At 48.2% G+C, this 21,825-nt stretch overlaps 5 protein-coding genes and 1 long non-coding RNA gene across 7 annotated transcripts; 3 read left to right on the top strand and 3 right to left on the bottom strand.

Annotated features, from left to right (window-relative positions):
* The first annotated feature begins 5 nt into the window (after positions 1-5).
* On the top strand, positions 6-10,124 carry LOC136185127 (nucleoprotein TPR-like). The gene is made up of 57 exons (XM_065972194.1): positions 6-231; positions 284-388; positions 437-510; positions 566-662; positions 713-774; positions 825-866; positions 941-1,054; positions 1,122-1,172; positions 1,225-1,317; positions 1,366-1,446; positions 1,498-1,585; positions 1,638-1,694; positions 1,751-1,795; positions 1,900-1,991; positions 2,059-2,151; positions 2,204-2,308; positions 2,362-2,469; positions 2,540-2,685; positions 2,738-2,839; positions 2,901-2,985; positions 3,040-3,230; positions 3,283-3,361; positions 3,417-3,560; positions 3,619-3,657; positions 3,718-3,852; positions 3,910-4,050; positions 4,105-4,215; positions 4,265-4,406; positions 4,462-4,709; positions 4,762-4,896; positions 4,963-5,037; positions 5,091-5,279; positions 5,335-5,471; positions 5,520-5,585; positions 5,635-5,716; positions 5,770-5,814; positions 5,875-5,967; positions 6,029-6,133; positions 6,187-6,266; positions 6,325-6,387; positions 6,437-6,478; positions 6,531-6,572; positions 6,630-6,708; positions 6,768-6,869; positions 6,922-7,023; positions 7,077-7,161; positions 7,211-8,218; positions 8,275-8,453; positions 8,503-8,652; positions 8,713-8,822; positions 8,880-8,992; positions 9,046-9,111; positions 9,162-9,378; positions 9,432-9,472; positions 9,519-9,725; positions 9,777-9,830; positions 9,893-10,124. Exons 1-57 carry the CDS (start codon positions 21-23, stop codon positions 9,943-9,945), a joined length of 6,801 nt encoding a protein of 2,266 aa, XP_065828266.1. The 5' UTR covers positions 6-20; the 3' UTR covers positions 9,946-10,124.
* On the top strand, positions 10,125-15,195 carry LOC136185129 (centrosomal protein of 89 kDa-like). 2 transcript variants are annotated; one of them, XM_065972197.1, is made up of 20 exons: positions 10,125-10,195; positions 10,247-11,354; positions 11,403-11,474; positions 11,535-11,590; positions 11,643-11,675; positions 11,729-11,809; positions 11,860-11,925; positions 11,978-12,024; positions 12,080-12,195; positions 12,249-12,429; positions 12,480-12,543; positions 12,599-12,641; positions 12,689-12,749; positions 12,801-12,900; positions 12,950-12,991; positions 13,043-13,132; positions 13,185-13,231; positions 13,280-13,393; positions 13,446-13,569; positions 13,881-15,195. In XM_065972197.1, the coding sequence occupies exons 1-19, from the start codon at positions 10,145-10,147 to the stop codon at positions 13,531-13,533; spliced, it is 2,460 nt and encodes an 819-aa protein (XP_065828269.1). In that variant the 5' UTR covers positions 10,125-10,144; the 3' UTR covers positions 13,534-13,569; positions 13,881-15,195. The 2 variants fall into 2 exon arrangements, with proteins under 2 accessions (XP_065828269.1, XP_065828268.1); XM_065972196.1 differs by lacking the exon at positions 13,881-15,195 and having other exon boundaries at positions 13,446-13,677.
* LOC136185131 (apoptotic chromatin condensation inducer in the nucleus-like) lies at positions 13,571-15,823 on the bottom strand. Its single transcript, XM_065972199.1, has 11 exons — positions 15,675-15,823; positions 15,557-15,622; positions 15,264-15,497; positions 15,171-15,204; positions 14,988-15,112; positions 14,761-14,920; positions 14,488-14,714; positions 14,312-14,419; positions 14,121-14,250; positions 13,928-14,061; positions 13,571-13,874 (listed from the first exon to the last, which is right to left on the bottom strand). Exons 1-11 carry the CDS (start codon positions 15,813-15,815, stop codon positions 13,710-13,712), a joined length of 1,524 nt encoding a protein of 507 aa, XP_065828271.1. The 5' UTR covers positions 15,816-15,823; the 3' UTR covers positions 13,571-13,709.
* A 29-nt stretch (positions 15,824-15,852) lies between these two features.
* On the bottom strand, positions 15,853-16,141 carry LOC136184639 (uncharacterized). The gene is made up of 2 exons (XR_010669403.1): positions 16,092-16,141; positions 15,853-16,044 (listed from the first exon to the last, which is right to left on the bottom strand). It is a non-coding gene; the product is annotated as an uncharacterized lncRNA (long non-coding RNA).
* Positions 16,142-17,524: 1,383 nt separating this feature from the next.
* Positions 17,525-19,993, bottom strand: LOC136184508 (mucin-22-like; the record flags this gene model as incomplete). The annotated part of the gene is made up of 4 exons (XM_065971417.1): positions 17,525-17,699; positions 17,756-18,166; positions 18,218-18,312; positions 18,371-19,993. Coding segments are annotated over 4 exons (2,214 nt in total), but the record flags the coding sequence as incomplete, so codon positions are not given.
* A 538-nt stretch (positions 19,994-20,531) lies between these two features.
* On the top strand, positions 20,532-21,742 carry LOC136185520 (uncharacterized). Its single transcript, XM_065972680.1, has 8 exons — positions 20,532-20,653; positions 20,705-20,875; positions 20,932-21,026; positions 21,077-21,126; positions 21,180-21,299; positions 21,355-21,378; positions 21,433-21,518; positions 21,567-21,742. Exons 1-8 carry the CDS (start codon positions 20,571-20,573, stop codon positions 21,655-21,657), a joined length of 720 nt encoding a protein of 239 aa, XP_065828752.1. The 5' UTR covers positions 20,532-20,570; the 3' UTR covers positions 21,658-21,742.
* The last annotated feature ends 83 nt before the right edge of the window (positions 21,743-21,825 follow it).

The raw sequence follows: 21,825 nt of genomic DNA, 5'->3' as shown, positions 1-21,825 counted from the left end.
ACGGGGTTCCTCAAACAAACATGGCGGAACGCGAGTCGGTTGTCGCTGCCCTGGCGGAGACCAGCGGCATTGCGAGCAATCGAATCGCGGCAGCTTGGACGCTGCTTGAAAGCCAGGACATGGGAAACGTATTTGCGCGTGTCGTGGAGGCGTACGATCGCCGAATCGACGTGGCATCGCGCGCTTTGCAAGAATCGAATTCGGCCAAGGACATGCTTGCTCTGGCTGCAGGTAGAAAGCAGGTGGGGAACGGAGAGAGGCCCTCTGAGACATGTGCAATTAGAAAATAAGTTCCACCGAGTGGAAAAAGAGCTACGATCGGTCGGAGAACGGCTCAAGTTGCACGAGACGGAAAATGCGAAATTGAGGGAAAATATTTCCGAAAAAGGTGACAAACATTTCAGGAATGTCATGCGAGATTAAACTTTTTCTGTAGATTCTGTACTACGCGACTTGAACGAGCGTCTAAATCACTTGTCGTCTGCAAGAGACTTGACTTCTCGAGAAAAAGTAATAGGGGATAAATAGTTTGAGAGTTTGCTTCACACATTTGCCGCTTTTTCAGAATGAACTGGTTGAAAAACTGGAAAAGTCAGAAGAGGGTCGACAGGAATTGATTGTCATATTGGAGAAAAAGAATGACGTCATCGCCAAGTTGGATGGTAAGTCGATTCGATTGGATCAAGAGATAAAATGCATCGTTTTTCTTTAGAGGAATGGAACGATATGTCGGCGCGTCTCGCAAAGGCAAACAAAGCAAAGAACGATGCAATGGTATATTAGTTTCGTGTGGATTTGGACACTTTTTATGGGATTATTTTCAGCTTCAACTGGGAGAAATACAAAGCAAGGAAACGCTTTCTAAAGCAAGCCAAATAAAGAAAAAAACGTGTTCTAATGAGTATCTGACGCATCTTTATCTTTTTTTTGGCGTGTGCAGTTCAAAGAACAGAGACTGGCAGAGGAAAAAGAATTGCTCACCTCGCAGAACGAATGGCTCCAGTCACAGCTGAGAGCAAAATCAAATGAAATGGTCAGCATGCGACATGAAGGAGTAAGTGAACAGTTGTCAGAATACCATATGGTACCGGTCTATTATACGGTGTATTTGCCATTTCTAGGCTTCGGATAGAGTTGATCTCAGAGTGCAGTTGAGTGCCAAAGAACAAGAGGTACAAAGAGACGAGCAGATGCTCTGATTGGTATTGCATGCGCGAAATTTAGGTTGGAAGACTCGATGCAATTGTTCAAGAGACGCAGAAAGTGAATCGTGAACTGGAGGCCAAATTGGATGTGTATTTGAACAAATTGAAGGAGGTGTGAAGACAAGTGATTCCGTTTCTAGGGGATGACGTTGTCATTTAGGTGAGAGACGAGAAAATGGCGTCCGATGAGCACCATAATAATGAACTGGCTGCTCAATCAAAGCTGACTGCGTTGTATCAGGTAGATGTCATGAAAGTTGTCAAAAATTGATTTAGTAATTTCTTTGTGTAGAAATCGTCCGAGGAGTTGGATGGACGAGTTCAGGAGATGCTGACGGCCGTCGAAGAATTGCAAGTGACTGTAGATAGAGGAAACAAATGTGAGACGACTCGAGTGCAAAAAGGATTCTGTTTGGCATGCGTGATTTTTAGATCAAGCCGAATTGGAAGAGGAGAAAGAAGCGCTAGCAGCAAGAGCAGGACTCCTAGGTAAATAATCTCCAACTAGAAATGTTTTTGCTCATTTAACGTGCGAACAATTCCAGAAACCAAAGTCAAAGAACTGGAAGAAAAATTAGAAGAAGCTCGCAGTAAGACACTTATATATGTGGAGACGCATTTGACTGGCTAGTAGTACTGTAGCTAGGCTTGTGCGACTCTGTACGGAAATTTTAGTTCACTGTTGTATTTCTAGGCCATTCGTTGTCAGAGAAAACCCTTCGCGAGGTCTATCCGTCTGCGGCTGCGTCTAGTGCGCGGCTCAAGTCCGGAATGACGTTAACTCAGGTACGCGCACGCCTTATCGTTATTTATCATTACGTTGCAGCACTACGTGTTTTTTATTTTTATTTAGATCTATTCGAGTTACGTTGATGCAAAGGAGGCGCTTACCAAAGAGCAAGAGGAAAACAAGGAGCTGAGAAAAGAAATGGATCTCATTTTGAGGGTATTCGTAGAATTGATTTGACTTTTTTTGAAATGACATCGTCATTTTCTAGGAATTGAAAACGAAAGCGCCGATGTTGCAAGAACAGCGAAAGCGCTTTGAAGAAACGCTAACGATGAATGACTATATATCAAAGAAACTCGGTGAAGCGACGGAAGTGCGTCGCTTCATCTCTTTTCGTTTATATTGTTAAAAAATTTCTTTCTGCAGGAAATTGAAAGACAACGAACCAAGGCGTTCAGCAGCGAAAGATTGTGCAGCGACCTGAAAAAGTCCGACGCCGCGTTACGACAGCAAGTTGAAGATCTCAAGCAACAGGTGCGCGGTTTCGCTTACTGTACTACTTTATTCTTCCGATAATTAATTGTTTTTTTTTTTCTTTTCGTAGGTTCGGACTCTGTTGAGGGAGTGCGAGGAAATTCGCGGGGGGCTTGGCTCGTCGACTGACGATGCCGCCGCATTGGCTTCGGGTCAAAATCTTGCGGACGTATCCAGCTCTTCGCAAGTCATTTCTGAGAGACTCGTCACGTTCAAGTGGGTATCGCGTCTTTGAGAAGACAGTGAACGTAGACGATTTCTTTTTTAGGAATATCGACGAATTGCAGCAGGTAAATTTGGAATTGCTTTCGGTCGTTCGAAAGCTGAGTGAACAGCAAGAAAACGAGGAGCGAATTCAGGCCGATTCACGGTAAATAGAACGAGCTCTGAAAACGTCAGCTTGAGGAAATATCCCCCTCCCCCCGTTGTAGGGTTGCTGAGCTCAAGAATCAACTTGACCAGGCTCTCGCCGACTTAAACGAATTGAAAGCTGCTCGAAAGAGACAAGAGGATATGGTACTGGTTTAATTTTAATGTTGGGAGAGAGTTGGCTGTCATCTCTTTTTATAGGTGGAGGCCGTTGTTCGACAGAGAGACATGTACCGCGTTTTGGCTCAGGGTGGTAAAAGTCCGACGAAAACTGCCGACGTTTCTATCCTGTCGAGCTCGCCATCAAAGAGTTTGGGCGGAGGAGACGATGCGACGGAAGTTCTTCAAAAAGAATTTGAATTGTATCGAACGGAAACGTTCAAAAATGCCAAGTGCGCAAAAGGTGTACCGAGTCGCGGTTTGGATTTTTGACATCTTTTGCAGGCTGATGGAGAGTCGTATTGAAGAGCTACGCGACAAGGCTTCAAAGTTGGAATCGGAGAAAGTGAAACTTAGTTCTCAGGTTCAAGGAGCGCACGAGACGTTTCTGTGCGATTCTCACTTGACTTTGTACGTAGTTGGAGTTCAGCAAGGAGAAGGCCGAAATGTTGAACGTTCACATGGAATCGCGAACGAGGGAGCTTAACATTCTGCAAGAAAGAAACCAGAACTTGACCGACGTTCAGTCAAAACTGGAAACTGCCTTAGAAAAATCGAGACAGGTGATCAGTTTCTACCTTAAAATGACGAGCTGTGACACTTTGCATTATCTCCGGCCAGGAATTGGCAACGATACAGGAAAAGTGCGTGAAAGCGGAGGTACGTGGAATTTTGACGCGGATAGAAATACTTGCAGTGAGGTGTCGTTTTCTTTTGTAGCACATGCAGGGAATGTTGAAACTAGAACGAGATCAACTGAAGTCATCTGAAGGAAGGCTACTTCAATTGAATGAAGACCTTATGAAAGAGCGAAAAGGCCAGAATGTTTTGCTAGGAAATCTTCAAACTCTTCAGGTAAGCGAGAAAAACGAGTGGAGGGAAAGGTTTGATTATACGGTCTCTGTGCTTTAGGCAAATTTAGAAAAGAACGATATTCTCACTCAGACAAAGCTTTCTTCTCGGATTGAAAGCTTGGAGCAGGAACTAGCGGAAGTGAGAAGGGAAGCGACCGTCGAACGACAACGATACACGGACTTATCATTGTCGCTTCAGGTAGATAGACTTTAAATCGAAGAATTACGACAGAAATCACGCATTATGTTATAGAAACGGCTTCAGCATTCTGACGACGAATTGAAGAGGATTTCGGAGAAGTTGCAGAGCGCCTTGAAGGATCATCAATCAGCGGAAACTTTGAAAATAGAGGCCGAAGAAAAAGTAATGTGGAAAACGTTGTGACTGTCTCTTTACGCGGCTCCATTTTCAGGTGAAAGAGCTCTCGAAGTCACTCGAAGCGGCGAAGCAACGAATTTCGCAGCTCACGAGCTCAGGCGACGATACAGACGAAAGTGAACGGCCTCTGCTGGAATTGAGAAATCAGATAAAAACGTTACAGGACCAGAACGATGGTACGTCGATTTGCTTCAACGTGTCTCTTCTCGTCTCACTTCTCTCTCCTGTAAGGGTTGAAAGGGCGAGTCGATCAGCTTCAACGCCAAGCGGACGATTACAAAGCGTTGAGTCTCGCTAATGAGGAGTCCCTCCAAGTTGCCAACAGCGTCAATGTTGAGCTTCAGCATCAAATGGACGAACGACTAAAGGCCCTCAAAGACAAGGAGTCAGCTATTCAAGACGAGATGGAAAAGGCATTCCAAGCGAAAGCAGACGTTGAGACGGAAATGGACGCTCTTCAGAAGAGATCACAAGAACAGGTAACGAATGGAGAAATCTATTATTGCCTATTGACTAATTTTTTCGACTCAGCTGCAGGATTTGCGTCAAACCATCGCGAAGCTCAAAAATGAGTTGTCGGAGGCGATTGCCGCAAAGGAGCGTGCTGCGGAGTCCGAAATGGCAGCTAATGCCGAGTATCAAGCAACGTTGGCCAGAGCTCAGGAGGTGTCTGCTATTGGCTTTGATAAAAGATTCGTTACTCATTGATTCTTTGTTTCATTGTTTCTTTAGGCTCAGGATAAGTATGAAAAGGAGTTGCTGTTGCATTCAAAGGATGTTCAGTTACACCAAACAGTGAAGGAGGAGGTGAGTGCGTGCAAATCCTGATTATAAGACTTTCTACGCGTTTGGTTGAATAGTTGAGAAAGGCTCAGCGTGACAAGGACGTTTGCGCGCAGAAGTTGAAAGAAGAGCAGCTGAAGCACGCAGAAAGTGCTGCCACTTACGCGGCTCAAATCAAAACTGCCGAGGAGGCAAAGGGAGATCTCGAAAGTCGCGTCCAAGACCTGCTGAAGCAGAATGAAATATTGCATTCTCAAGGAGAGGAAGTTTGTTCTATCCGAATTTTTTCGTTTTTTTGTGCTACGATAGTTGCTTGCGTAGCTAAGCCACAGACTGGCACTTGCTAAGCCTGGTGGATCGGCCGTTGCTCTTACTGGCATCTTATCGGGCGATCTGACTGAAGGGCAGTCGAAGGATCATGGTCAGCGCAGTGCGAGCGAATTGTGGGATGTTATCAGGTACTTCTTGAGACTTTTAGCGAATTTTTTCTAATATTCTTTGTTCAGATTTTTGAGGCGAGAGAAAGAAATCGCCGAAACGAGGTGGGAAGTCATTGAAGCGGACTGCGTTCGGTAAAAATTTTGTTTCAGTAAAGAAAGCGAAGTAATCAGGTTTTCACAGTTACAAGCAGAGGTACAGTCACGTGGAACAACAGTTGGAAGAAACGAGAAAAGCGTTAGGCGACGAAAAAGAAAAAAGCGAGGTACGTGTAGGAGAGACTATTTGTTAAAAAATTGACGTACATTGCTCTTACAGGTTTCTGCTATGACTGCACAACAGCATGCTGATGTCATGGACAAGGTGGGGATCTTCGTCGTCCAACAATTTCACTTTCAGAGACTTCCCTTTGTTTGCTCGCAGGTCAACAACCTAAACGTCTTCATGGAGTCAAACAAAGTCCTGAGAGAAGAGAAGAACGTTCTGGCAAAGCAGATCGACGAACTCAAGGAAAAGGTAACTAACGCATACCGATGGCCCAAGGGAGTGGCGGGGGGCACTACCCCTTTGTCCTCAGATAAAGCAGCTGGAAGGAGAAATCAGTCCGCTGACGGAGTCAAACAAGGCGCTGATTGCTCAGCGCGACCTTCTCTTGGCCGAAAAGACGGCGTTGAAGAACGAGGTGTGTAATAACGTGACGGTCCGGTGAACGATTTTGTATTGACGTATTCGCAGATTGCCAGGTGGACGGCGAGGACGAATCACCTGATCGAACAATGCAATCGCGTCGATCCGGAAGAGTACAGGGATTTGCTGTATGATTTCACATACTCTCCACGTGATCCGAGGATGAGGTAATTTTTTCGATTTTAGCGAGCACCGAGAGAAGAGTGGTAGCAAAATTGCCGAGCTGGAAAAGGAGTTGGCAGCTGCAAGGTACAAGAACGCGCTCGTTTGCTTAGAGCCTCTCATATGGGTTTTTCAGCGGTCAGCTAAAGTCAATGGAAGGCGAATTGGAAGATATGGGGTAAGCTTGTGTCTAGGTGTCTCCTGAATCGATGTTGGAATTGAACTTGTAGTCGTGCGTTTCGTCGCGCAACAGACGAATCTGTTGCTTCAAAGTAGGCGAGCCAAAGACTTATTTTTTGCGTGTCATTTTTTTGGACATTGGAATGCAGGGCTGCTGCTGAGGAGGTGCGCAAAGATCTCGAAGCAAAGGCGCGAGAAATGGAAGAGAAAACGAAGACAGTGCAATCGGTGAAACGGGGAAAAAAAGCGAAGCGGGCAAGTCGGATATAACAAGGCTTTTCCTGTAGTTGAGAAACATCGGACGGAAGTACAGGTCTCAATTCGAAAAGGCGAAAACTGATCTCGAACAGGCGGAAAAACGGCTCGAAGAGCAGAAAAAAGTCGTTCAGGTATTACATACGAAGTTTCGTGCGTCGCGAACGAGCAATTTCTCTCGTTCAGGTTGACGAATCGCTGCAGGAAAAGACGACGGCACTCGAAGGCAAAATTGAAAGTCTAACGAAGGAAGTGGAAGAGCAGAAAAAGGAAAACAAGGATCAGGCTGTATGCGATAGACGCCTTCTCTCCAGCTGACGCAGCGAAAATGTTTGATTTAGGGAATCGTTGCCGACAAGGAGGAGAAGCTAAAAAGAGCGCAAAACGTCATGAAAAGAACGGCGGAGAGAATGAAGACATTGACAAGTAAAATTCACCTAGTGCTTGTGCATTCTTTTGATTTTGTGGGGAAAAGGTCAAAAGGAGAAATTGGCTGCGGAAGTGAAGGCGTTGAAAGAGAGCGGCTCATCCGTGGCAACGGCAGCGGCGGCAACGGACGAAGAACAATCGTTGCGCGACGATCTCCTTAAACAGCAGTACGAAGCGAAAGTCGCGAAACTAGAGCAACAAGTGCAGCAGGGAAAAACCGAACTGAAAGAAATGCAGGAAAAATACGGCACCTTGTTGAATCAGAAGCTCAAGCAGGATCGTCAACTGTTGCAGAAGCGCGGACGAATGAAGGAGACGGCGCCGACGACGAAGCCTCAAGTCGCCGCCGTTGCCAATCAGAGTTCGAACGTCGTCACTCCGGTGACGGCGAACGTAATTCCGACCGTCGCGTCAACCCAGCCGATGCCGACGGCGACCGTGAAACCGATTCCGGCCGTTTTGGCGGGGCCCACGCCGACGGCGGCCGTCCTACCGACTGCCGTCGGCACGTCTTCATCGCTTCCTATGCCGGATGTCGGTGCCGCTGGGACGAGCGGCTCGAGCGAAAGTGCCGCCGCTTCCGGTCCCGCACCCGACGCGGTGCCGGCGGAAAATAGGTCTCTGCCTAGCGGCGGGGGTGGCGAAAATGTGGCGGCTGCTACGACGGTGGCTGTTCCGTCAACGGAAGCGCCGACGGAAGCGCCGACTCCTGCAGTCGGCGAAGGCGACGCGGAAGAAGGGGAGCTGCGTAGTGGACCTAATAGTCGCGCGCCGAGCCCCGCTGTCGCTCTGTCAACGAAACGACCGCGGGAAGACGAGACGTTGTCTTCAATTGTAGCGTCGGAAGACGACGGTCCATCTAGCAAGAAGGTCAAGGTAACGGAGAGCGACGAAGTGTCTGAACAGCCGCAGGAAACCGAGGTCAGCTCAACGGACGTTTCCAGCGCTCCACGACAGTCAGTAGAAGCTACGGCCACGTGCGAATCAAGCGAAGAAGTTCCTCGGGAAACGAGTGCCGTAGATCCAGCCGATCCGGTAGACAGCGAAAAAATGGGTAGATTTTGCGAGATCGCAACATGAAGTGAAAAGAAAATGGGGATTTTGTTTTAGACGTCCAGGAAGCCGTCGTTGAAGGCGGACAAAGCCAGGACGACACGAAGCGAACGGAGATCGTTGGCAGCGGCGAGGAGGGTGACCTCGACGACGCGCCTGTTGAGAGTCAGGAGCCGGAGGAGCCGGATGCCTCGCAAAAAGAGTCTGGCTCTCAGTCAATTGAAGGAGAGCAGAAAGTACGGCGCGACTCTTTTTTTCTGCCTTTTAGAGGACGTGGATTTTTAGGAGCCTGCCTCTTCTGAGCCACCAGCGCCGCCTCCGTCGTCGTCGTCGTCTTCGTCTTTGTCGGTCGCGCAAGCGTTTTCTCGTCCTAGTGGAGGGGAATCGAGACTGCAAAAGGCTCGATCTGAATTGCAACGATTTTCTTTTGCGGGGGTAAGGCTTAGGCAGTCCCTTTCTTTCATTTCGTGTCTGAACATTTCGATATCTTTACAGCACCCCAGCATGCACTACGACGAGTCAGAAGACTCTACCGTGCCGCATACGCCTGTACTCAATCCTCCCGCACGCAACGACGAAGCGAGCGGATTTGCTCAAATGATAGCGTACGTCGAACTTTTTTCCCCCGATCTTCTAGCTCGATTAGCTTCTTTTCGACGCAGTTCTCCTCAAGTGAGCCTTCCGCTGCGCTTTCCTTCTACTACAAGCTCGCAGAGCGAAAGTAGTGGCGTCGGCGACGGACCTCGAGGAACTCCAGGCATCGTAACCCAGTCAGGTGAGTATATAATAAACGTAGTTGACCAATGGCAATGTACAACGATCTTCAAGGAATGGGGATGGACGAAACCTGTATTGAGTTGCGCACCGGTCAAGAAGAAGATGCGGATCCAAAAGGTAGAATTTTAGAATTGAATTTGTGGTCGGTCTCATCTTTTTTGTCTCAGACGCTGGTCAAGAAGAGCAAGTGGAATTGACAGCCGTTCCAATAGACGAAGGCGACGACGTTATAGAAATTGATGCTGAGGCGGATTCCGGAGACGCTAAACCGCCAATTCAAGTTGTTGTCGAAGATGTTGAGATGGTGGAAGAAACTGACCGTGCCAGCGAAGGAGATAACGTCGTAGACAGTGGTGAAATGGCACCAACCGAAGCAGAAGCAGAGTATAAGTGTAGTTTGTTTTGATTGGCTAATTGATCAATTGCCGTGTTTGTAGGAATGTTGAGGATAAATCGCAAGACGATGCCACCACCGATGGTAACTTCCTTCGAATGAAATTTCGTTTTCTTATTCTCTTCTGCAGGTGGTAAGGAAGATCCCGTGGGCTCCGTGGAACCGCCGGGTCTCGGAGAAGAGTTTCCCGAGGAGTCAGATGATATTGCATTGTTTAACGAGCCGGAAGAGGAAGCTGAGTTGGGAATAAGGGCTACCCAAGAACAGTCTAAAATTGATCAAAGCGAATCTAAAGCAGACGGAACCAATGACGGTCAAACGCAGCAGCCATCCGGCGGTTAGAATGTCTATTGTTTTGAGATAGAATCGGTTTTGAGTTGCTTTGTAGGAGCCTCAAATGTTCCCAGAGGCAGACGAATAATTATACGTTCGTCTGCTCAGAGTAAGTGTATAAACCGACGCTAGCGTGCGAAGTTTAGTGCTAAGAGTTCTCCTCTGATGCAGGTCGTACGAAGTCTGCGCCGAAAGGCAAGGCAAATAGCAAGAACGGAGACTAACGTTTTATTGTTGCATACAGTAAGTAGATGCATATTTGTGTTAGACGTACTGCATACTGAAACAACGTAAATTGGAGCTGGGGACCACACAGGAAGTTAGAAATTCTTTTTTTCGTGGGCCAGGTAATTGTGCGCGTGTGCATGCTTTACGTTGACGTTGCGAACAACACACACACCCGGATAACAATCATAACAACAAATGCAGACCGTCAAGAAGTTCTTCAAGAGGAAGAAGAAGTCTCCCAGCAAGGTAGAAAGCGAAAACGCGCGCACAAAAAAAGAGCGTGGAAGTTTCTAATAGATCGAAGAGCCGTCGCATGAGCCAGATGAGCTCCAAGTCAGACAAGAAGGCGATACGACGAGCAATCAAACCGATCCCGGCTATTCCATCGTGCGATCAACACCAGACGGCGGCGACAGAACGCTTCAGAAGCCGAATCGCGCACGAGGAGCTAAACATCTCAACGTAATCGACGTACGACCGCGAATGCGAAGTCCAACACCGTCTAAAGACGCAAGGGAGCGAAAGGCTTCGCCACCCTACGCAAAAGTGAACAAAAGCAGAAAGGGAAAGGGAAAAATTGACGAAGTAGAGTCCAGCACTTCAGCTATCGACTCCTCGCCAGATCAACGCAAATTACATCCAAAAAATCTACCAAAAACGACGTCAAATACTAAGAGTCCCAAGAGACTGGCACTCGTTCGAAAGGGACGCAGTTTCGTCGTCGAAAAAGACTCGTCTTCAGACAGCCCCGCCACGGCAGCCGAATTGGCTCACTATCACGAACTCGAACCGGAAAACGATTCCATCCTCGATCCCGTAACGGACACGTCGGTCTTTCCCGGTTCGTCGCCGGACATCGGAGCATCGCAACGGCGTCAACTATCTCCCCCCGGAGCGATATCGGAGGGAGAAATCGTTCCATCAGGCGATGAGGAGTACAATCGAGTTCTCTTTAACGAATCGAATCATTTTCCGCCGCCTCCGGATCGGCGACGCTTGTCGACGTATGATCACATACCGCCGTCGTCGTATGAAAAAGTGAAATCCTCCACTGGGCCGGATTTGTATATGCAGACGACTCGTCCTCACAGCACTCCGCTTGTGGCGTCCTCTTCAGTCAGGGCGTCGTTTGTACCGCGGTCGTATTCGGAATCGCCGTCGTTTTTAAATCGTCTGGAGCAGCCGTCGCAAGACTCGCATTCGTTTGTTCGAGCTCTACCGCTTCTTCGCGTCGAGACTCAAAGCGAGTCGGCGCCGGCGATGGCGGTCAAGGAGGAGGGCCTGTCTCTTTCTCCTCCGTCTGATGACTACAGAGCACGACTGGCCGGTCTTCAGGAGTTTGTTGTCGAGTTGCAGCGAGATAATGATCGATTGAAAAGTCTTGCTGCATCCGTGAGCGAGGACGGTGAGCGCGGCACCAAGAGCCTCTGTATGACGATGACACTCGTATTAGGTGGGGCCTTGCTGCTGGCGCAAAAGCAATGCGATCTTCTGGGGAAAGAGAATGTGAAACTGAAGGACGCAGGTTTGTCTCGCTTGTAGCCGAGTCCGCCTGCTTCTTTAGATGCCCATGTAAATAATTTAGTTCGTCGACTGAATGTTGAACTTAGTCGTTATCAAGTCCGAGGACTTTCCGAGCGGGTGCGTATCTTCGCGAATGGTATTTTATGTTCTTTATTGAGACCTTGAGTAGACAGCCGTTGGAGAGTCCTTTTCGTCGGAAGTGGTGCGTCTTTATGCTCCTGTCATGTGTACGTAGTTGCTTATTTCTCTGTCTAGAATGTCAATGAACTGAATCCTTTACTGAGAGCTTACGACGAAAAATTGCACGAAAAAGAAGCTATTCTTTCCTCATACGAAGTCGCATTTGACGTCTTGTTACCCTCCGCTTCTTGAAACGTTTTTTTCAGGAGTACTTGGAGCAGTGCAAACGACAGATGGCTGATAAAAAACACGAAAACGAAACGCTGAAAAAGGTATGTCTACTCAAAGGAGTCAACAACGCAATGTTAGCGTGAATCTGGTCAGACAATCCAAGAGATCAAGTCGGCTAACCCTCTGAGCAGAAATGAATGGTGAGACATCGCAATGCTGTGCCTTTCGCGTTCACAGCAAATAATTACGTCCAAGGTTGAAAATTCAGGAACAGACCAAGCTTGTTCTCGAGGAAAACTCGCTGCTCATCGAGCAGCAGGAAGCGGAGAAAAGAAAATTTGCCGCCCAAATCGCAGCTCAAGACGCTGAAGGTACGCAGGCAAAGAAGAAATTTAATTAAGATTCGTACACTCGCCCATGACAGCCGTTACACTGAAGGAGAAGATTTCTCTAGCTGACGAAGGCACATGCAAGCTCGAGGCTCGCGTGAAAGAGTTGGAGAGAGAGAATAGGGCATTGCGAGAAGAGTGCAATCGTATCAAAGAAGACAGTCTTAGCAGAATGTCTGTGGAGGAGCATCGGACGTCGCTAGAAGAATGCAGCAGGTCTGCAAAATATGCGTGGATACGTGTTTGTAAAATTAGGGTATATCCAGAGTTGCTGCAGAATTAGAACAACAATTTCGAATGGAGAGTGTGAATGTTAGAGAGCGTCTTGAAGTGAGTCTATATAGCAAGTGAGATCAGTCTGGTTCCTTATCTTCTCCGAGAACAGGCAGTCAATAAAGAGAAAAACGCTTTGAGCGTACGCCTGGCTGGTATGAAACGAACTGTAACCTTCGAATCATCATTTCGTCTCTCGCAGACTCCGAAGCCGACGTTCTTCGTCTTGAAACGCAAATAGAAACGCTGACGCATTCTCAAAAGTGCGTTCATATTTAATCACATCCCTAAATAAAATTCTGTATTTAATCTAGAAAACAGAAAAAGGTCATCGTGTTGTTGCGAGATCGACTTCGGTCGTACAAGGAAAAAGGCTCGTCTGCTACAGGCCTTGTTCAGAAGGCCATGCTTGCGGTACTTTTACGAGAGCCTTCGCTTGGTGGTAGTACCAGCTAGATTTTAGGCGGAGAAGGCTCAGATGGAAAGAGACCTTGCTCTTGAAAAGGTGACCCCTGGCTGGAGTTGTTTGTTCTGTGAGTATTAATGCCATCATTAGGCGGACGGTCACAGACAGGCTCACGATGAAGCTGTGCGTAAAATGATAGAGAGCGACGTTCGCGTCAATGAAGTTCGACAGAAATTGGAGGTAAGAAAACTTTTGCTGCCTTTGACTTGAGATGATTGACTGGACAACGTAGTCGCTCCAGATGCAGGCCAGTAGGAGACTTGAAGAAGCGAAACTAGAGTGAGTAGTCCTACCCTTCTAGAGTCGTTTTCAAAAAATACTTTTCAGCTCAAATGAGAGGGACAGAGAGTATCAGGAAAACCTTCGTCGCTACCAAGCAGAAATCAAACGACTACGCAATGCGGTAAGGAGGAAAAAGGATCAGCTCGACATCTTTTACAAGTGAATGAAATAATTAATTCGAAATTCCTGTCGCTCTGATTTTTGATTTCAGGCATAAGCAAAAGTCGGACATCGAATCGCTCTTACACTCAGTTGCAGCGTCAAGAAAGGGACGACTAGACATGGACGCGTCTCCGTAGCTGTCGAAAAGTCAAAGTCGCCGCGTTGCCCAAAACGTAAGACAATTACTTAAGAGTACAACGATAAAATTACCACTTCGTCCTAAACCTCGAATCAAACTGAATCAAACAGCCTCCTTTCGTAACATAAGCACAACAGTCAATTTATGACCCTTGAACGTTCTGATCTACTTCGATCATCGCCGCCGAGTGCGTTCTGCACTTCTTGACCTCGATCGATGATATCGCCTATCTCCTCTATACCTATCTCTATAGCGCTGCTGATCTATATCACGTTGACTTCGTTCTTTGCCCCGCTCTCGCTCCTGTTCCTTTTGTTGTTTCTTCAATTTTTCTTTTACCTTCAGGAAAGACAGTTTTTTTCTCTCGGAAGAATCTATAGAGAAGTGCTCACTTCGTCGTCTGTGAGAGGTAACCAATACAGAGCCGGTTGCGTCTTTGTCTTCTTGAACAGATCGTCGAGCAGTTTCGCCGCCGTCGGCACGTCAACTTTCGCTATCTCCGTCATCGTCTCAGCCCCATTGTCCGCTACACATCGAAAACAGCGGTAGTTCACAATCGGCAGTGTGCCAGTGATCATCACTCACGAGCAACTGCTGCTTCCGCCGGCACACTGGAGCTCCCCTCTTCCTTTTTAATACTGGCACTGTCGTCAGCAGTCGTCTCCGCTTGAACAGGCGGCTTCGGCTTCGTCACAATACCACGTACACTATTGAACTGCAAAAGAAAAAAAAGGCCAACTGCTGAGCAACGTCGCACTAGCAAGCGCCACTCTCACTTCCTCTAACGTAGCATAATCCACGGAAAGAAACTTGGGGCTCGTATTGGGCCATTTGAGCTTGTGGAGATTCTCTCTAGATGCCTCTGCGTCGTCATCAGTGGCGTACTAGGGAGGGCGAGGACAGAATCAGAAAAAAAATAGGGACCCAACTAGAGCCACTCTCTTCTTCTCACCAGAGCATAGCAATTGGATTTGATTTTGTCCATCCAGAAGTCTTTCAGCGCCGCTTTCTGACTAAGCAGTTCCTTTATCTGGGGAATGGTAAACGGACGAACCAAGTTCGTCACGTGAATAATCGTCGATAGAGGATTTCGAGCCGGCGACGGCGGTTGACGCTGCTCGGGCTGAGAACTGGCAATCGCCTCGCTGATAGCAAGAGCAGACAGTCGAGCACCACCACCTCAATTAAAAGTCAGAGAGTATAGAAATATGAAAACATTTCATACTGGTTTCGGTTTTGGGTGGCGGCAGAATCGGCACTCTCGCTCTCAAGTCCGTCGGTCGTTCGCCGGAGAATCTGAGAGCTCGGCTGTCATTCTCTTCGTCGTCGCTATCGGCGGATAGAGCAGTTTGTTCCTGAGACGAAATATCAGCTGGGATAATCTCCTGAAAGAAAAAGAGCCAGTGGTCGTTTATAGCAGGCATCTAAAGAAGAAGAAGAAAAAATCCCCACCTTGAGGATGTCTGTACTTATTGGAATCGACGCCGTTGTCGATGGCTTGTTGACGTTCCACCCTCGCTTCTTTTTCAGACCATCTCCCGTCGAAGCATCGCCCTCTTTCGACTGCGAACCAGACCCTAGACCGGCAAACTACAAACCGAAACGAAACGCCCCCAAACAGGTATCCCAACATACGAATTACAATCTTTCGCTTCCTGGACTCACGTTTCTAGGAAAAAAAAATGATAAACTATTTATTAATTTTCCACGTGTTTCAACGCGCCTTACCGCAACGCTATCCGCGCTCCCGTCTCCACCTCGTCCTTTTCGTCCGCCGATCGTCCCGTCGTCCTTCATCTCCGTATAATCCAATTCCATTTCGGCGACTTCTCTCTCCGTCTCCGACAGAGCCCGTATCGTTCTTTTCGCACCGGATCGCGTCTCCTCGCTTTGATCGATCGAATTTTCGGGCGTCGTAGCGCTCGTATCGGCCTTTACTCGACCGTCGGAGGCGTCCTCCGTCTGGAATAGCAATAGCGCGCCTTGGAGCTTCGCGTCCACGTGGCTTGTCGCGTTCTTACCGTTGCGGGCTCGTCGGGTTTGGTTTCCGCGACGTCGCAACTTGGAGCGCGCTCCGCTTCCAATGCCTAGCGTGAGCCAATGGGAATTTCGAGTTTCCCGTGCGGAATCGTCGCCTACGCTCTTTAGGCGGGTCTTCAGCACGTCTTTTATGCCCGTGCATGGAAGATTTCGTTGCTTCAATTGCTCCTTTAGGTCGACGACGCGCAACGAGTCGATCGATTTCCCGTTAATCGTCCAAACGGGGTTCGACTGCGCCATGTTAGATTTTGAAGCATGCGTAGTCAATCGCACGGCATCATGGATGCATATATTTATTTATTTGCGTCTTTTGCGAATCGTCGCGAACTGTGCAACATGCGCTCACTATCTTCTACCTTCGAACTACACTAATAACTCGTCGAATGCCTTCGTTAGGCTCCGATCGTCTCGGTGGGAGTGGCCTCTTCGGTTCATTCTAGCTTTCTCCCTCATCAGTCGACTAAAGAGCCTAAAAAACAAAAAAATAATCTCTTTTCGATCTATCCGTGTACGTACCTTGTTGTCCTGCGTTCGTATTGGCGCAATCCAGGCTACACCGCGTGGAGGTTCGAACGCTTGGTAGCCCAAAAATATTTGAGAGCGAGCCGTGGCATCATAGGCTCAACCACGACGGTGCGGCCTAGGATCGAGAACGGCTCTCCCACACCGTCCCCCCGACCTCGTTGCACCGCGACCCATGGGGCCATAGTCCTTCGCTTAAGAGGAAGCGGGACTACCGGATTGAGAGAAGCCGCCGAACGTGAGTCCACACACAGTCATATAGTCAACAACGTGCTATGATGAGGTTCTGGAAAGTCAGGTCATCTTAGGCTATAGGTCACTAAGCCGAGTGAGAAACAGCCACGAGACACTGGGCCCCCCACACGTTTCTTTGGCAGGAAAGTGAACTGATCTGAGCCTGACGCCCACTCGGTATTATCGCGGTACGCCAGGCTTCGCGACCCAAGCCATCCAACACGCTGCAATTCCAATACCCATTAACCCCTCCCTTGTATGTATTTATGTTTTAGCTGTTGTTGTTTTTCGTCCTTTGCTGTTGTTCCCTGTCTCTCTGTTCTTCTCTTATACTGTTTTTCTCAATATATGAAATCCAACGGACCTTTTATGACTTTTCCAGTGCCAATCGCGCGCCGCGAGAAGAACTCGCGCGACGCCCGTCCACTGCACCTTACAGCTTCAGCAAGGATTGGCAACCGACTGAGCACGTTTGATGTTGACATGACTGAGGCTTTCCCAACGCCGACGACCTCCAGGGTTCCGTCCGTTAGACTTCCCCCACCTAGCCAGAACTGAATTCTGTGCGCTGCGTGCAGCGGTTTTATACCGAGCATGATGTAATATCCGATTCAAAGGCGAGACTAATTTACTTTGCCTAGGCAGCTGGTTGGTTGAGGAAAAATTCGCGCCAATTTTCCACGAGCTCCGAACGTGACCGGGGCGCTAAAAATGGCGGCTCCTCGTGGTTTTGCTTGCGATCATGATCGACTGGAGAAGATTCGTTTCTCTAATTGAATCGGCACTGAATCTGGCTGTACACAGCCGTACAGAGTCTGCTGTACAGTACACGCGGTGAATTCGCGCGCAGAGCGCACGCTACGAAGAAAATGGATCCCTGCTCGTCCCGTCAGCGCCATTCCGCAAATCGAAGACGATCGCGGTCTGAAACTCTGCTTTTCGTGGCGCGACTACGAGGAAAACGAGACAAGGGTCTTCAGCATCGCTCTTTCAAGTCGACAACGCGCAATGAGCCGATCGAATTTCTGTTCTAAACGTGTTTTGACTGCGCCACGTTGGATTTTGAAGCATTCGCACAGCAGGGGACCCCAATTTATTTATATGGGGAAGACAGCGTCGTTGCTGCTGTTCAATGGAAGTGTCAACTTGGAAAATAGGTTTGTATCTTTGATTTTAGCGCGAGCGAATTTGGCAGAGAGACATTTTATTTGCAAGATCAAATGAATAGAGTAACACTGACGGCAGTCTAAATAATATACCTACATTTTCAACAGAGAAGTAGTTTAATTTTTTTCTTTTAGCATGGCCATCTCTTGGGCTTTCTCCTTGCTGATTGGGTTCACCTTTGTGTATTTTTTGGGATTGCAGCTACACGAGAAAGCACTTTGAATATTTAAAATTCAGCAGAACGAATAGAAACTTACATGAGAATGATCACAATGGTAAGCATGACTAGAAAAAGCACCCCTCCAACAGAACCAGCAATGATCCCTACCAATTGAGCATCGGTTAGACCAGAATCGTCAGTAGGGACGTCAGTGGTTTTAGGAGCTTTAGTTGTAGCGTCAGGGACTTGCGTTGTAGCGCCAGGGACTTGCGTTGTAGGAATTCTTGTAGTAGGTATCGTGACGTTGACGGAGACAACGTCTACAACAGTAAATCCTGCTCTCGTTAGAATGGCCGTAGCGTTGGGCGTTGTCAGGGACATGACGACGCTCTCGGCGGTCAGAACGTCTCCTCCAACTGTAACGAAAAAACTGACATCGACGTTGTCTCCTGATTGTTCAACTCTAGTTACGTTGATGTTTTCTGGGCTAACACTCAACGTCTCACGCCTAGATAACGAGTCATTGCACACGGGGCTGTTAACAAGTACTGTGCCATACCTCGTGCGTAATGCCCTTGTTGAGCAAGCGTTTGGCTCACTGCAATAAGCCTCTACAACAGAAGCTGTAACGATCTTGAATGCAGTTTTATTAAACTAGGCAAAGTTGATTTTAGGTAGACTATTGATTGATAGGCGAAATTGCACTACTAACCTCTTCGACCGTGGTGTTTTCTATGACTACTAGGACCAGCTCGAACTCTGGACTAGGGAGAACAGATTGGGTTGTTGGTTTCGTAGTGGCGTTCAGTTCAGCAGTAGAAGCCGCAGTAGTGACAGAGATTGTAGCATTGATCTCTGCAGTGGTGTTGTTGGAAGCTTGAGTAGTGGTGACAACTTGCGTTGTGGCGTTGATCTCTGTAGGAGCTGCAGTGATGTTGGAAGCTTGAGTGGTAACGGCTTGCGTTGTAGCGTTGATCTCGGACTCTGTAGTAGGGACTGGAGTGGTGTTGGGAGCTTGAGTTGTAGCATTCACGTCAGCAGTAAAGGCTTCAGTAGTGACAGGAGCTTGCGTTGTTGCGTTGGCGTCTGTTCTAGGAAATTCAGTAGTGATAGGGGGTTGAGTTGTGGCGACCTGCGTGGTAGCGTTCGACTCTTCTGTAGTGGGAGTTTGAGTTGTAATAACCGCCTCAGTGCTGACTTGCGTTGTAACGTTTGCCTCTGTATTGGGGACTTCAGTAGTGGTAGAGACTTGAGTTGTAACGCCCGCTTCAGTAGTGGCAGGAGCTTGCGTTGTAGCGGCTTGCGTTGTAGCGGCCTCGGTGGTAAGAAATTCAGTAGTAGGGGCTTGCGTTGTAGCGTCGGCCTCGGTGGTAAGAAATTCAGTAGTAGGGGCTTGCGTTGTAGCGTCGGCCTCGGTGGTAGAAAATTCGGTGGTAGGGGCTTGCGTTGTAGCTTCGGCCCCGGTGGTAGGAAATTCAGTAGTAGGGGCTTGCGTTGTAGCTTCGGCCTCGGTGGTAGGAAATTTGGTGGTAGGGGCTTGCGTTGTAGCGTCGGCCCCGGTGGTAAGAAATTCAGTAGTAGGGGCTTGCGTTGTAGCTTCGGCCTCGGTGGTAGGAAATTCGGTGGTAGGGGCTTGCGTTGTAGCGTCGGCCCCGGTGGTAAGAAATTCAGTAGTAGGGGCTTGCGTTGTAGCGTCGGCCCCGGTGGTAGGAAATTCAGTAGTAGGGGCTTGCGTTGTAGCTTCGGCCTCGGTGGTAAGAAATGCAGTAGTAGGGGCTTGCGTTGTAGCGTCGGCCTCGGTGGTAGGAAATTCAGTAGTAGGGGCTTGCGTAGTAGCGTCGGCCTCGGTGGTAGGAAATTCAGTAGTAGGGGCTTGCGTTGTAGCTTCGGCCTCGGTGGTAGGAAATTCGGTGGTAGGGGCTTGCGTTGTAGCGTCGGCCCCGGTGGTAAGAAATTCAGTAGTAGGGGGCTTGCGTTGTAGCGTCGGCCCCGGTGGTAGGAAATTCAGTAGTAGGGGCTTGCGTTGTAGCTTCGGCCTCGGTGGTAAGAAATGCAGTAGTAGGGGCTTGCGTTGTAGCGTCGGCCTCGGTGGTAGGAAATTCAGTAGTAGGGGCTTGCGTAGTAGCGTCGGCCTCGGTGGTAGGAAATTCAGTAGTAGGGGCTTGCGTTGTAGCTTCGGCCTCGGTGGTAGGAAATTCAGTAGTAGGGGCTTGCGTTGTAACGTCGGCCTCGGTGGTAGGAAATTCGGTGGTGACAGGGGCTTGCGTTGTGACAAAGGCCTGGGTCGTAACGACTTGAGTTGTAGCGTTCGCCTCAGTGGTAGGAGATTCGGTTGTCATAGAGACTGTGACGACTTGAGTAGTAGCGTTTGCCTCTGTAGTGATAGCTTGCGTTGTAGCGTTCACCTCTGTGCTAGGAAATTCGGTAGTGGTAACGCCCGCTTCAATAGTGGCAGGGGCTTGCGTTGTAGAGTTGATCTCTGTAGTGGGGAATTCAGTTGTGGGGATAGGACTCGGAGCTTGACTCGTAGCGTTTGCCTCGGTAGTGGGGAATTCAGTAGCGGTAGTAGGAAGGTCGGTAGTGAAAGGGGAACCAGTTGTCGCTAATTCGGGGGTGTTAGAAGCACCTGCGGACGGCGATTGTGTTGTTTGTCCTCCTGCATAACTCGACATCTATTGTGAACTGTATAAGACTACAAGGGCTTACTCGCGAAAACCAAACAGCAAAAGAAAAGAGAGAGAGAAAGGTAAGCAGCCATTAGTCTCAGATGACAGCGTACCGTAAACTAACGGTCTCCAGGCAAACACACTCTACATATACGTAGTACAGGAAAGAGGCAGGACAAGAATGCGGTAATTGCGGTTTTCGGTTATCTGGTTAGTGTATCCGGGCACGTATTTACGCAAATTGCTATGGCTGTGGCGTTCATCGCTCTTATGCTCGCATGCAGCCTTCTAGCGTCGACTGAAGACTTTCATCCAGAGCGAACTCGCTAGTATGACGATCGGAGAGATCACAGTGGAAAAAAGCTGGGTTTTCTTCGCAGCATCGACAGTACGCCCCCTGCTTCAGGACTGAGCAACTTTCTGTTCAGAGGTAACATGCCTATCAACGGATCCCAGTTTGCCTACGTCGAGCTGGTCGAGACCTTGCGAAAAGTCGCTCAAACTCAGGCAAACGTTACTCTTCCCGGAAACTTCACTTTCACCGATCTGAGGTCTGAGAGAATGAGAGAAACAGCTTCTTCTGTTCTCTTATTTTTGTGCATTCTAGCTATCTCAATCCCTCTGAATATAAGGATGAGAACGTTGAAAGAAAGTTTTTTGAGTTGAACAGTTCTCGGGGGAATTTTGTCAATTGGATTATTGGTAGGCTTAGAATTTATGAAAAAGGCAGCAATAGTCAAGGTTTTGTTTAGTCGGAGACTTTTTCTTGTCTCCTCAAGATTTTGATGAGCAAGAAATCAAGGTTGTTTAGGTAGGCGTTGCTGGTGTTTGAGAGTTTAATTGTTTTCTTCAAAGGAAAAAGCGACTCACTTATCCGACTGGCAGCTTGACAATCTTCCAGATAAAATGGCTAAAATGAGAGCCATGCTCTATACAAAGCAGTCCCAACCCAATGTTATCTACACACACTGTGAAGTAAATAGGAGATGACGATGCACGAGTGTATAATTAATTGTATGGGGATCTGTAGGCTGGAACAGATCGAACTGGAGAGGTCTTTTCTTCTCTGTTCGGTGAAACGAGCCAACGTGCTTTTAATGTTTTCTAGATGAGTGGCGCCTACTACATGAAGTATCAGAACATGACCTACCAGCAAGCCATGGCCATCAATAATCACGTGCAGAGCAGACCAATGTAGGAAGCACTAAATGCGTCGAATTATGTTCATTTTGACTTCTGCAGATATAATTCATCTAGAAATGCCTTGGAGTGGTATTGCTACTATCTCAAGTACGTAGAAGGTCGGTCAGAGCTGAACTGCACGAATTCATAGTCGTCGCGGTAAGTTATTTTATGGCGTTGAGTCGCTTGTGTTGAAAGCACAAGTATCATTGAAGAGAAGTACCTCCCGCCTCTCATTGGCCAGCCCAGAAACTCGACACCAATCTGACGGAAGCAGCAGTAAGGCAGGTGGTATTTCATTTGCGCACGTTCACGTCAT

Source organism: Oscarella lobularis, chromosome 3, assembly GCF_947507565.1.
Source record: "Oscarella lobularis chromosome 3, ooOscLobu1.1, whole genome shotgun sequence".
Lineage (NCBI taxonomy): Eukaryota > Metazoa > Porifera > Homoscleromorpha > Homosclerophorida > Oscarellidae > Oscarella > Oscarella lobularis.
Note: the sequence above shows the minus strand (reverse complement) of the source record. Positions and strands in the feature narration are given on the sequence as shown.

Coding starts and splice junctions, on each gene's coding strand:
- LOC136185131 (XM_065972199.1), bottom strand. CDS start 15,815: ATGGCGCAGTCGAACCCCGTTTGGACGATTAACGGGAAATCGATCGAC. Junction 15,205..15,263: donor GGAGCGCGGATAGCGTTGCG/GTAAGGCGCGTT, acceptor TTTTTTTCCTAG/AAACGTGAGTCCAGGAAGCG. Junction 13,875..13,927: donor TACCTCTCACAGACGACGAA/GTGAGCACTTCT, acceptor TCTTTCCTGAAG/GTAAAAGAAAAATTGAAGAA.
- LOC136185127 (XM_065972194.1), top strand. CDS start 21: ATGGCGGAACGCGAGTCGGTTGTCGCTGCCCTGGCGGAGACCAGCGGC. Junction 1,318..1,365: donor ATTTGAACAAATTGAAGGAG/GTGTGAAGACAA, acceptor GTTGTCATTTAG/GTGAGAGACGAGAAAATGGC. Junction 1,447..1,497: donor AGCTGACTGCGTTGTATCAG/GTAGATGTCATG, acceptor TTCTTTGTGTAG/AAATCGTCCGAGGAGTTGGA.
- LOC136185520 (XM_065972680.1), top strand. CDS start 20,571: ATGGCTGTGGCGTTCATCGCTCTTATGCTCGCATGCAGCCTTCTAGCG. Junction 21,027..21,076: donor TTTTGTCAATTGGATTATTG/GTAGGCTTAGAA, acceptor GGTTTTGTTTAG/TCGGAGACTTTTTCTTGTCT. Junction 21,127..21,179: donor TTGATGAGCAAGAAATCAAG/GTTGTTTAGGTA, acceptor TTTTCTTCAAAG/GAAAAAGCGACTCACTTATC.
- LOC136185129 (XM_065972197.1), top strand. CDS start 10,145: ATGCAGACCGTCAAGAAGTTCTTCAAGAGGAAGAAGAAGTCTCCCAGC. Junction 12,642..12,688: donor TTTGAGCGTACGCCTGGCTG/GTATGAAACGAA, acceptor CGTCTCTCGCAG/ACTCCGAAGCCGACGTTCTT. Junction 13,133..13,184: donor AAGTTCGACAGAAATTGGAG/GTAAGAAAACTT, acceptor TGGACAACGTAG/TCGCTCCAGATGCAGGCCAG.